Raw genomic sequence first — 14,042 nt, forward strand, 5'->3', positions numbered from 1 at the left:
CTGTCATCCAGCGCTAGCCCCAGCTCATGCTATTGACCAATGAGCTCAGTCTCAGTTGGCCATCACAATCCCGTTGACAGTACCCAATCCCAGGGAAAGCACACTCCATAGTTCCAGCTAAGTAAGGGCCCTTTCTCCCAATTCTCTTCCTAGTAAATTCCAGCCCATTGCCAGGATAGCACACAAGCCAGAAGGAGTGTTAGAAGCCAAGCCTTAAACGTTCTGCCAGGAGCCAGGAGACCCAAATGTTCTGCCAAAAGAGAAGGGACAAAGCAAAGCAAGTTTCTTTTCAGGTCCGTCTCAGGGTTTCCATTGCTGTGAAGAGACACCATGACCAAGGCAACTCTTATAAAGACAATATTAAACTGTTAAACTGGGGCTGGCTTACAGTTTCATAGGTTCAGTCCATTAACATCATGGTGGGAAGCACGGCAGCATCCTGGCAGACATGATGCTGGAGGGGCTGAGAGTTCTACATCTTGATCTGAAGGCATCAAGGAGGACACAAGAAGAAGGGTCTCATCTACACTGGGCAGAGCTTGAGCACTAGAAGCCTTTAAAGCCCGCCCCCACAGTGACGCACTTCCTCCCACAAGGCCACACCTATTACAACAAGGTCACGCCTCCTAATAGTGCCACTTCCCATGAACCAAGCATGTTCACACATCCACAAGGTCTAAGTTCGAGGATAATGAAGGGGCAAGGTCCATAGAAGAGGTCACAAAACAACTGTGCTAATAACAAGTCACTATTTCTCTTGCTTTGTCTCACTTGCCAAGGCCTCTGCTTCACTAATGACTATGACCATGGTGTCAGGCTGGTTTTACTCAGCTGGACTGTATACCCTGCAGCCCCACCTGACTTCTGCAACATTCTTTCTCTCCCTTCTTATCCGTTCAGCATATCTCACTTACAGCATACATTCGTCATAGGCAAAAGACGAGGCTGAAAGCTCTTTCAGCCTCCCATTGCCTTGAGAGCTGTCTGTCAGCTTATGTGTGGCATAGAGACACACACTGCATCTCTTGTGGGTCTCAGACTATCCCAAATTGGTAAAACTTCAGGCTGAATGTTGATGGTGTAGTGGAGAAGAGTGAGGTCTTTGGGCTCTTTCCACGGAAGAATCCATCCTTGTGTTCGCTCTGGGAAAGGATTGATACTGTCACCAAACCTTGCTGCCCCAACCCAGGGTGATGTGACTCAAGCCTGCCTCTTTACTCTTTTAGTTAAGGTTGATCAGGTGACATGGGTGATATACTAGGGTCTACAAAAGGACCCTAAAACTTAACCTTTGTCCCCTAGAAAGCTCAGCTGGAAAGAAAAGAATATATACAATCAACTAATATGTTTTTAAGTGGGTTCATACAAAGGAGAATTGCAAGTCAGACAAGGAAAGAGGAATTCTCACTAATCAAAAAGAAAAGCTCACTGAGGGTGAAGCCTGAGCTAAATGTTGAAGGACAAGAAGGATTTGGACAAGCAGACAGTAAAGCAGACCTCCCACATGGTGAGGGTGTTTTTTAAAGCTGGTCTAATGGGCCATTCTCTGCCCATCTGAAGGTTAAAGAAGCATCCGGCAGTATCTTATAGCACTGACACTTACAAAAGGCAATGCACTCTCATTTCAGCATGAAATACTGCAGGAGCTTAGTACTTTAGTCTACCTTATACCTTTAATCTGCCCTGGCCATTCACTCTACTCACAGGTCCCTCACCCTACTGTCTACAGTCAAGAAGGAAGTCTTGAAGGAAGAGCATCCCGGGCAGTGAGGCCAAGTATGGCAAGGCCTCATTCAACAGTGACATCACATAAGAGAGAGGAAAAGATCATATATACTGTGCACTTGTTAATGTGTCTAAGTACGTGCTGATAGATAAAAGTCAGGCAGCCAACCTGTGAAACGTCCAATGGAAACCAATCTGCAGGACAATGGCTTCTCTTCAGAATAGGCAACTGTGGTGGTTTGAATAAGAATAGCTCCCATAAATTCATAAGTTTGACTGTTTAGTCATGAAGGAGTGACACTATTTGAAAGGATTAGAAGGATTAAAAGGTGTGGCCTTGTCAGAAGGAGTGTGTCCCTGAGGGTGGGCTTTGAAGTTTCAAAAGCCTATGCCAAACCCAGAGTCACTCTACCTGCTTGCAAACCATGTGTGCCTGCCACCGTGCTCCCTGCCATGATGATTGTGGACTAAACCTCTGAAAGTGTGAGTGAGCCCCCAATTATATGTTTTCTTTCATAAGAGTTGCATTGGTCACGGTGTCTCAGTGACATTGTGACTAAAACAGGGAGCCATGTGCAAATTGGGATAATGGAATTAATCTGCAGGTAGGTGTGAGGAGTAGAGTAAGCTACTCCCTAATCAAGGAAACCACTGTGGTTCTTTTGCCACAGCCAATTCCTTCCCTAGGAAGCATGTATTGTCAGCAACACCCAGATAGTGCTTGGCTTGACTAACAGGGAGCAAGATGGCTCTTGGTTTTATCCATCTCTTAACTTCCTCCCACCAAATCAGAGCAATGAACTCTGCATTCCACTGAGATTTCTGAAGAATGAATGCTAATTGGTTCCTGGCTGGGAAAGCCTGGGAAGATGGAGAGTCAGCTTGCTTGGGATGGAGGACAGAGAGCAAGCAGGGATGTTCGTGCAGATGTGGCTGTCGCTGCAGGGGATGCTTCTAAAACTGGCTGTCTGGGACCACTCAGCCAGCTGCCCTGGAGTGTTCACCAGTCAGAATTGAGAGAATTGGGAATTTAGGTGTGGGGGAAGTTACAAAAAAAGAAGAAGAAAGCAAATGAGACCCTCAGTCAACCATTTTTCTTGAACTACATGTGGAAATAATTGGAGCATGAATGCAGAGTGAATGTGAGTCCTGGCAGCGCAGGACATACCTCAGTGACAGGTTCCTGGCAGAAAAAGAGACTGAATCTCCAGTGAATTTCCGTTAGCCATTTTTTTCCCTTTCTTCCCCCCTCCCCTTTTTTCATACAAGGCAAATGTAAGTAGAATTAAAACTACATTAGCAGCATCTGAGTGGGGTAGAACGTTCCAGCAGGCTCCTCACCAGTGAAGTCAGCCCACTTGGGTATCCATTGTTGTTTCCTCTAGAGCTGTAGTTCTCAACCTACCTAAGGCCACGACCCTTTAATACAATTCTCCGTGTTGTGCTGACCCCCAACCATAAAATCATTTCATTGCTACTTTATAACTGTAATTTTTCTATTGTTATGGATTATAATGTAAATATATGGTATGCAGGATGGTCTTTTGTGACCTCTGTGAAAGGGCCTTTCAACCCCAAAGGGGTAGCAGCCCACGGGTTGAGAAGTGCTACTCCAGAGTGACCCCGGAGAGAATGGGAAAGCATTGCTTATGAAGTCCTTAGACTATGGGAATCTACTCCAATGCTTCCAGCAATATCCTTGAAATTCCATCCAGATGGCAAGTGCACTGGATGGGCATGGTGGGCATGCCTGTCATCCCAGTACCCTGGGGGATGAGACAAGAGGACTCCTGATAGTTCAATACCAGCCCTGAGCTACACACACTGTATTTGAGGCAAATCGGGGCTACATAGTGAGACCCTCATCTCAAAAAGTCTATAAAGACTCATTCTCTACATTTCTTCCTAGGGAGATAAACACTTGGTATTCAGGATCGCAGGAAGTAGTAAATCCTTGAGCTATTTAATGGACTTCAAACAGTCCAAGGGAGCTGAGCATCGTGTACAGCCGCTGTTTATTAGAAGTTGGTAAACTAAGGCTCGGAGAGATGAAGCTTTTTCCCCGAGTCACACTGTGTAGGTGGCAGGCACATATCTAGGGTCCCTCTCCTAGGTCCAGCCTGCCTCTTGGTGCCTGATTCAGCACTGAAATGCTCTCACCGCCTCACCCCAGCGTCTACCCAGTCACCATTCACTCATCTTCCATTCTTCAGAGCCTCCTTCCCAGGATCCTGAATCTTCCTCTGCTACTCTCTTGGCAGCTTTACCTTTAGAGCCCTCGCACGCTGAGCAGGCTGCTGACTACGGAGAAAGGAGAGAGCCTGTAACCCTACCTGCATTGTGCTTGCCAAGCCCTGTACACCAGTCTGCTACTGCATCTGCCTGGAGAGAAGGTGTCCTTTCTGCTCGCAGAGACCCCTGGTGGGCTGGTGGGCACACGCTCTGCTGTTCTTGGGTTCTGTTTCCGATTTTCCCTCCCCTCCACAGCTGCCCTCAGCCTTTCCCCCCACCCTTTCTCCTAAGTCCAAAGGCTCTTCTTCCCCCACCTCTCACTCCTACAAGATGACATCCAGATGTGCATCTCCAACCCTATTTCCAGCTGCCAGTGGGGATGTTCTACTGTCTGCTTAGACTTGTGTCCATACCTGACTCTGCCTACCTTGTGTCCCCCTACCCTCTTGCCAAGGCTGTGTCTCTGACAGAGACCTTCCTCCACCTGATGGTCCCCCAAGACTAAAGGCCTCCATGGCTCCTTCCTTCCCCAACACCCAGTATATTGGCAGACCTCCATATTCTTTAGAAAGTTTTAAATGTCCTTTAATTATGTCTCTACCCTCCTCTCATGAGTGGTCTCAGCATGTTCCCAGTCCTTTCTTTGTTTCTCCATGTATCTACAGGGCTTATGGGTAGACCCTGCCATACTACAGGGGGTACAACAAGCCCCCCTTTTGGCAGGATTACAGGTGTCAACATGCCTGTCTCAGCACCCTGCTATGTTAGAAACCTCTTAAAGATGGAGGCCATGCCCTCAGATCCTTTTAAACTTATGCTATATTCCTTGTGCTGTGTAGGTCACAGATTGTTATCTTCATTGTTTTTTTTTTTTGTTTTTTTTGTTTTTTTTTTTTTTGTTCATTTGCTTGCTTGCTTGCTTGCTTGTTTTGAGGCAGTGTCATTTTACTTCCTAGGCGAGTATGGAGCCCCTAGACTCAGGTGATCTTCCTCATTCAGAGCTGGAGGTACAGGTGTGCTCAACACCATATTCAGCTAGATCCTCATGATATAGCCCTGGCTGGCAGAACTCTCTGTGCAGCCCTGGCTGGCCTAGAACTCACATTGATCTGCCTGCCTCTTCCTCCCAAGTGCTGGGATTGCAGGCATGTGCTGTCATCATTCTTTAGTTAATATGGCATATATCAGATCTAAGGTTAAATACATTGAAGTCATTTCCTTTCCTTATTTGAAGAAGCCTGGAGAACTATTTATATGCCCTACATTGACTACTAAAGTGTACAAACCTTAGGCTGAAAGCATGGAGAATGAATCTCTTGTACGGATCTACTAGGCTAATTTCGAATAGATAAATGTTCTGGGCTAGGAAGTTTCATCAGGTAGTCTAAGCTTTGACTGGTATACAAAAAAAAAATATGTATTTGAGACAAAAATCAAAAAACAAAAGTACACAGAAAATTCTTGTTTTGTTTTGTTTTGTTTTAATTCATATACAACCAAATGGACTAACATTTCTGTTACCTCTAAGTAATGGATACTATTGTGTGCCTGCCCTGAGAAGATTTAAGGTCCCCTCCTTTTTTTTTTTTTTTTTTTTTGCAAATTAAAACCATCCATTACAGTTTAGTTCACAAAATACCATACATAGTCTGCAGAAACTTCTCATCTCGTATAACTGAAGCTTTGAATTCCCAAATGGCATTTAATGTGAAAACTGTTCTCTAAGAGTGGGTCTGTGGGAAGCCAAAGTATGCAAGCCACTTGCTTGAGATAAGCCATATGTGTGCAGGCTATTCTTCAGGGCTCTAACGGACAGACTGACAAAAGGCCCAAAGCCATTGTTAGAAAGCTCTGTTTAAGACGGAAACAATGAAGCAAATGGCCAGTGGGAGCGACCTAGATGCTAATTAAGCACATGTTTCCTTGGTTTTGCTTGCCATTCCCACCCAGAACCCTGGGCTCCAGTTTGCATTCACAGTTGCAAGTTCTTATAGAGCCCCGCCCCAAACATTCAAGCTTTAGGCCTCCCGAAATCCACACGTGGCCCTGGTCTCTTAAATTTGAGGTAAGGCCGTGGCTGGGAACACACACAGGCAAAGGACTCTTAAGTGTGGGGTTGGCACAAATGCTTCGTGTACTGCCAAGCAAATCGGGCCAACTGCTGTAGAGCAGCTCTCCCCCTTCTTTTTCCCCGTCCATTGATGGCTTGCACATTCCATTTCAAAGCTGAAGTGCAGAGACTGCATGGGGTCATGTGACAGATGCTCCAGCTAGATTTTAGCAGCTGGAAGAGGTTTCGTTTTCTCCTCCAAATTCTCTAGCTTTCTTATGAACTTGTACTCCGGGAGAGCATCTGAGAGGTCCTGATAGTCTCGTGAAGTTTCTGTGGCTAATTCTGACGAAGCAAGGAGACCCTTTCTCATGTCAACAAAGTTGCTCTACTACAGAGCTGGGGCAAATGGGGCTGCATATCCACCTTGGCATAAGCAGGACAGAGTGAGAGGAGGAATGGAGTGGGGTGGGGGCAAGAACAGAGACGATGCTGCTGACCCAGTTCCAACTGGCAAAACAACGAGGCTGCATTAAGCCAACATGAACAGCTTTGCTTAAGAACGTCCGTCCTTGCCAGAACCCATGTTTTGTAGAAACAGTTTTACCTCAACAGGCTTTTTAGAAACCTTTCAATGTATATTTTGGGCTGTTCAACCCAGAGACTAGGGCACAGGATCTCCTCTACTGGTTTTTTTTTTTTTTTTCCAAATAACTTTCTTTTTTTTATTTGCAATAAGACCAAAATAATAATAATAATTACCCATCTGTAAAACCTTGGGCTGAAGATGATCTGTTCCTTGGTTTGTAGAGAGATAGAATGGTTTATTGGAACTAGACTGAATTTGACAGATGGAGGCTAGGGCCAGGGCATAATGAATGTCATCTTGGGGCAATCATTATGTTAGCATCTCAGATATGGAAGGGCTTAGTGTCAAGCTCCTTTGAGAGAGAGAGAGAGAGAGAGAGAGAGAGAGAGAGAGAGAGAGAGAACGACCCACATGTGTGCTGGCTCATGACCACCTGTAACTCAAGCTCCAGGAGACCCAGTACCCTCTTCTGGCATCCTTGGGCACCCACAGGTTATCCTCATACAGATGCACACACCACACACACATACACACACACACATCAATTTTTAAAATAAGTTTAATTGATTTAAAAATTGCTATGCAATCACACAGCATCGTTAACATGCAAGAGCTGAAAGTTTTCAACTGGTAAAAGGCATTCATTGGCCCAGAAGAATTTTGTAGTGTGAAATTAGCCATGAGACTAACTCTTCAAAGTCTAGCTTGTCATATGCATTCAGAAGACAACATGGAGACAGGTCAAAGGTGGAAGATCCTAGCTACGAGTCCCTAATGCTTTTCTCTTTGGAGACTATGTTAGTTTATGTCAACTTGACACAAGCTGGAGAGGAGGGAACCTCATTTTAGAAAATGTCTCCAGAAGATCAGGCTGTCAGCAAATTTGCTTAATTAGTGATTGATGGGGGAGGGCCCAGCCCACTGTGGGTGGTGCCATCCCTGGGCTAGTGGTTCTGGGTTCAATAAGAAAGCAGGCTGAGCAAGCCATGAGGAACAAGCCAGTAAGCAGCACTCCTCCATGATCTCTGCCTCAGCTCCTGCCTTCAGGTTCCTGCCCTGCTTGAGTTCCTGGCCTGACCTTTGATGATGAACAGAGATGCAGAAGTGGAAGTCAAATGAACCCTTTCCTCTCCAAGTTGCATTTGGTCATGGTGTTACATCACAGCAATAGTAACCCTAACTAAATCAGCAGCAGAAAGCTTGTTGAGTTTCTATTTATTTATTTATTTATTTATTACTTGTTTCTTGTTTATTTATTTTAATTGTTGTTGCTTGGGGGATTTTTGCTTTGTTTTGTAGTTTTGGGTTTGTTTGTTGTTGTTGTTGCTTTAGACAGTAATCTTGTTATGTAGCCCACAACAGCCTCAAACTCAATATCTTCATGCCTCAGTCTCTCACGGCCCACCATACAAGTGTTTTGTTGGCTTTTAAAGCTACATCTAGGTGTTCAGGCTTCAGGAACATAGCCCCAGCCGGGCGTGGTGGCGCACGCCTTTAATCCCAGCACTCGGGAGGCAGAGGCAGGCGGATTTCTGAGTTCAAGGCCAGCCTGGTCTACAGAGTGAGTTCCAGGACAGCCAGGGCTATACAGAGAAACCTGTCTCAAAAAACCAAAACAAAACAAAACAAAAAGAACATAGCCCCTATTACCTATTAATACTTCATCCATCGTGAGTACCTTCAGATCTATGTGTCTGTTCACACGTTTATAAGAATGGACATGCCTGAGACCTTGTATGGAAACTGTGCACAGGCCAATGTGGTTATCTTTCCCAAAAGTCATTATGACTGATGACAGTGTAAACAGTGAAAGAACTGCACGTCATCCCTGTGCCAGGCCGTGCAGCTGGCCCCTCTGCCTGCAGCGCCCTCTCTTGGCTTTACTTGAGAAGGGACTGTGGAGACTCAGGGACCAGGTCAACTTGTGTCCCTTTCCTGACTTGCCTGTCGCTGGTGCTCCCACGGAGCTTTTCTGAGTCCCAAATACTCCTGCATTTATTACATGCAACTGAAAATGCCAACACCTGAACAGGAATGGTGAGCACAGATGTCTGCAGAGGCTCGCACTGTTGTGGGGGCTGAGTTAGCATCAGTATGTCAGTCCGTGGCCTAAGGCCTTTGCAACCCCTGACTAGGTTACTGCCTTAGACTTTCTGGCCAGAACCAGCCACTCCACAGAAGCCCACTTATGACTCTAAGGAACTTTCCAACAGCCTTAAGGAATGGCTCTGATACTTTGGTTTCTCAAAGATGTTGGGGTTTAATGGACGGCTTTGAATGGCACAAAGAAACGCTTCCCTAGAGGAAGTGTCCTTCATTTTTGACCTTGATGTCTGTAATCAAGCATACTCACTGTGAGGAGGTGACGGAATGGCTTTGAGCACCACAGAATAGACAGCCTTTCCACACTGGCAGATCCTTCTGCCTGTGTCCCTGGTGGGTCTACCCTCCTCTCCCTCACGCCTGCATTTCTCACTGAAAGGACAGAGCGGGGCAGAGCTGCAGCAGCCAGGAAGGCTCTTCTGCAATGCGGCTCAGGGCTGTGTGAGACAAAGAGAGAGATTGCCACCTATTGACAGATATATCACCTGCAAAGAGACCGCTTGTATAACCAGAGCCTCCTCCACCTCTGCTGTATGAAAGGCCCTCCAGGGGTTGCAGGGCCCTTTGCATTTTGCATCCTGTTAGTTCGGCACTGGCGGTACCTTTCCACTGTCAATGAGACAGGGAAGAATGGGGTCATGACAGTCCAAGGTGACAGTGACATCATTTCGCAGGGGAAACTGAAAATAAATCACCCCCTGTAATGACAGTCGCTTCCTGTTACACAGCACATGGCGTGACTCAGTTAATTCTCAAGACAATTTTAACCTTCAATGTTTTATGTCTGCACCCAAGGAAGGAGGTTGCAAGAGAATACTTGTGGCAGATAAAGAAGACGGTTGGGTATGAGTGCTGCATATGGGATCTCAACGCCTTACACTTGCTATTATAACATCCATATTCCCATTATAGTTTCCCTAACCTTAATGCATACGGATGTAAGAACCAACCAAACATAAAGGAATCATTTGCCTTTGGTTGGAGGGACGTCCAACTCTATCGCTTTTTGTTACTGGGCCTCTCAGGTCAGCTTCCCTACCTGTAAAAGAGGGATAATATGACTCTGTAGGAACATATATAGTGCTTAAGTGGCACCAACCATAGTAGGTCACTTTGAGGGACGCCAGGTGTTTACAAATGGACTCTTAGTTACCTGTGGACTGAATAGAGGTTTCTCTCTCTCTCTCTCTCTCTCTTTTTTAGTTTGGGGAACTTAGGCAAATTATTTGACCTTTTGGAGCCTCAAATTGCTCGTTTGTAAAATGGAGCTAATACTCATATGCATGCTCTTCTCAGGTTAGCCATGCAGTAAGGTGAAATGCTGTGTGTGAAAACATTCACATTTTTAATTGCACTCTTCAAGTACTAGTCGTTAGGGTGAAAGAAAAAGGCATTCTCCTCCCAACATAACGTCTGTGAGCTGCCTGTGCAAATAAATGACTTGGGTTGAATTCAGATTCCACATAATAGTGTTTATTAGTAATATTTACCAAAGTGGGAGAGAAGAGGGGGTAGCTCGTTGGGTAAAAACATTTGTAGCCAGGCCAGAGGGCCAGAGGTCAATCTCTGGAACTTACCCGATGGAAAGACACACACACACACACACACACACACAAGCCGCCCTCTGACCTCCACATGCTTGCCCTGACTGGTATGTCCCTCCCACACACCAATAACTAAACAATATACATGCACACGAGACAAGATGAGGCTCTGAACTCGGCAGGATCTTCTGCAAGCAGCCCTGTAAGGTGTCCCCTTGATCACACTCGCCCCCTCCCCCACCCCACCCCACCCCCATTTTCTCCTGCCCCACAGATGAGGAGATGTGTAGTTTGAAGGATCAGAGGGACTAGTTAAGTACACACTGGGAACATTTGAGTTTTTCCTTGAATGCAGACATATGCCAAAGCTCACTGTTGTGTGCATTTGTGTATCTTCAGCTCCTGTGATGGGCCCAGGGGTTAAAGTGTTCAGCTCAGGGAAGTTGAAGAGGCCACTGGAATTGTCTTTTATAACAATCAGCACTGTCTTTTTCTATTCCCTTCTGGCTCTGCTTTTTGCTCGGAGACACAGCTCCCACAAGAGGGAGAGCCCTGTCTATCTGAAGAGTTTGCTCAATTTTATTCCCCCTCTCTGTTTAGGAAACAAAGATCTAAATCCATCCTCCACCCTTCTGGGAATTACTTCCTCTTTTCTTCACTGTCTGCCAGCTTTTTTGAATTCTCCTTAGCAACATTTTAAAAAAAGTTAGTTTAGCAACAGCATGTAAGCCAATGAGATCTGAGAATGCAAATGAGTTCTAGACCAATGAGAGCTCTGCATGGCAGGCAAGGGGGCTTATGGGAGACAAGAATAACCTGGAGTTTGCAGAGCAGCCTCCAAGTGGCAGCAGAGCAGCTATTTTGGACCCATCACCTCTCAAGCCTCTACTTTGTTTCCGTGTGTGTGTGTGTGTGTGTGTGTGTGTGTGTGTGTGTGTGTGTGTGTGTGTGTGGTGTCTGTCTGTCCTGTTCCTGGTTCCCCCGTTTAAGACATTTACTGTTACAGTAAGCCTTGTAGGTATGAGTTCTTTAGATACACTGTAGGCAAGGGCTGCAAACGTGGACTTTGCTGTTACCCAAGTCATTCCTAGGCCTCTTCTGTCTTTGTTGTTTCGTAACCAGCTCCAGCCCAGTCGTCTAAGGCCTGGAAGCCTTGGGTGATTCAGCCAGGCCAGCCTAGCGGAACAGAGGCGCCGGGGGAATCCCTGTCTTTGTTTATCCACCACTACCACAGAGCTGGGGGGTGAATGTCGTGGGAGTAAAGGAATGTACCACCAACAAACCGGTCCTATCACAATCCACATGTGGCCTACAGACCTTCCTCTCCCTGCAGTTCTGTAACATCTGTCTGAACAGGAAACCTGACCAGCAAGAAGCTTGGGGGCCATTCTCCTTTTGGAGTGGGTTTGGTCCTCTTCATCTTGTAGCCTGGGTACACACAGAGAGTGGCTGAATATCATAGCATATCCACATGGTGACCATCCTTCTATCCTTTCAGATGGTATTGCACTTAAATGCCTTGGTGTTAAGATGTCTGGATGTGTCTCCAGTGTTTCTATTTCTTCCTAGCTTAGACTTCTCATCCTTAAAGAGACAGTTAAGGTGTGGAATCTTCAGGAAGGGCCATCTGATTCTCCCATACATCCCTGCTCCCCAGAGCACCCACTGTGGCCCTTCCTGAGAGTGTTCCTCCCTGAGAGTCACAGAGTTCATGAGATCAAAGATTGCCCTGTGTATCTCTAGCCCTTAACGTAGTGCTAGCATTATCACAAATGCTCAAACCGTATTTTTTTTTTTTAATGAGGAAGGATGCAAGAAAGTCACTCTTGCTTTGCTCTTAGGGGAACAATCTTCAGTGCCTGTACCTGAGCCAGGACAATGCCTGTGAGTCTGATGCTTCCTGTGGCACACGGAAGCCCCAAGCCTGAAAGGTCATTACCACCAATGGTTCATCCTGTGTTGGGCTCATCTCAGTAACGTGGCATCCTTTATGATCTGTGTTTTAGGAGGAATCAAGAAGCAAATCCAAGATCTGCGCCAATGTGTTTTGTGGAGCTGGCAGGGAATGTGCCGTCACAGAGAAGGGGGAGCCCACGTGCCTCTGCATTGAGGTGAGTCCTGATGTCAGGCATGGACGGTGGTGACTGTTTAGGGGGTGCTTGAGAACTTGCTCAGTAGGGGATGTGCTTGCTGCCATCACAGCCTCAGGACCTACACAGGTGGCTGGCATGGCAGCAGGAGGTGCTGACCGCAGTGCTGGGCGAGAGGAGGCAAATCCATGGAGTTCACTGACCAGTCATTCTAGCCAAATCATGAGCTCCAGGCATAGTGATAACTCTAACAACCAAGGACAACACAATATGGATCTTTGGCCTCGATACATACATGAACACCAAAAAAGAAAAAAAATGATGTTAGCAAGAAAATAGAACCAGTCTGGTTGTCCATCAGCATATGAGCAGGTGATGTGAATGTGGGACATATAGACAATGAATTATTATTCAGGGCTGGAGAGATGGCTCAGTGATTAAGAGCACTGACAGCTCTTCCAAAGGTCCTGAGTTCAAAAAGGTCCTGGTGGCTCACTACTATCTATAATGGGATCCAATGCCCTCTTCTGGTGTGACAGTGCACTCACATACATAAAATAATAGTTTTTAAAATGATATAAAAAGAAATATTATTTATCTTTAAAGAAAAATGAAATTTGTAGGAAAATAAATGGACCTAGAAGGTGTACTATTAAGTGAGATGATTCAAGCTCAGGAAGAAAAACAAAACGCATGTTCTCCTTCCCATGTGGATCCCAGACCACACATATAACACAGAGAGGTGTACAGGAGGGTACAATTGAGGCTGAGAGAGGAAGGGGTGTTACGATGCGGTCATCGGTGAGGAAGGATGGACAGAGGGACGCATGAGTCATGAAAGGATGTACATCAATATTTTGTCTAGTTTCTAGTCTGTCAGAGTTTTTAACTTTTGAATTTTGGGTTTATTTGTTTTTGTGCTGCATCTGAAGGAGCAAGAATTATGTAGTTTTCCATACAAATCCAACATGTGTCCATTCTTTGAGGTAGTGGTTGTGATAGTTGAACAATCTTTGTAATTCCACTGACTGCTGGTGTAACAAGACGTCACATGGCTAGTCACAAGTAATTTCGTCACATTGACCCACTTTGAAAAAGTGACCAAAAAAAATGTTCTGAGGAGACTCTGTAAGAGTAAATGGTTCCTTTTTTCCTTCAACTTAAAACTCTATGAAGTCACTCCATTGCAGTGTTACTTAATATGTAAACAGTATTGCAATACATGAAATTAGGTATGGTAGTACATTTTAAACTTATCTTTAAATTAAAAAGTTACTAATTGTTTATGTGTTAAATAGCATAGGTATTTAGACATTTGTACTAATGGCTCTCAGTTCTCATTAGTCTTAGGTAACTGGCATTAACAACTTTTCTAAACACTAGAGTTTCCCCTATTTTATACAAAATAACATTGCCATACATAGCTCTGTGCAATTTACTTTGCAACCTTTGGGCCATGGAAGCCACCCATATCAGCATAGATTTTTTTTTTAGCTCATTTTAAAACAACTGTGTAATATTTAGAAATGTAAATTTATTCATTCATTTCCTGAGAGATGGATATTTAAGTGGTTCTCTGGGGTTGTTTACCACAACAATAGTATCATTTTACAAATAGCCTTTATTTTTTAGAATGATGGCCACTGGGCACCTTCTGGGTCAAAGGATATGCAAATTTTTAAATTATCAGACAGAGTGTCAGCTTTGAG

At 45.2% G+C, this 14,042-nt stretch overlaps 1 protein-coding gene across 1 annotated transcript in view; it reads left to right on the top strand.

The window, feature by feature from the left end:
* Positions 1-14,042, top strand: part of Fstl1 (follistatin like 1) — a 53,512-nt gene that overhangs the window by 22,314 nt on the left and 17,156 nt on the right. The window contains exon 3 of the mRNA XM_021185316.3: positions 12,250-12,354. Within this exon, the coding sequence (XP_021040975.2) occupies positions 12,250-12,354 (105 nt within the window). The remainder of the gene's footprint in view (positions 1-12,249; positions 12,355-14,042) is intronic.

This window comes from Mus caroli, unplaced genomic scaffold, assembly GCF_978045245.1.
Source record: "Mus caroli unplaced genomic scaffold, Mus_caroli_1 scaffold_17, whole genome shotgun sequence".
Taxonomy (NCBI): domain Eukaryota; kingdom Metazoa; phylum Chordata; class Mammalia; order Rodentia; family Muridae; genus Mus; species Mus caroli.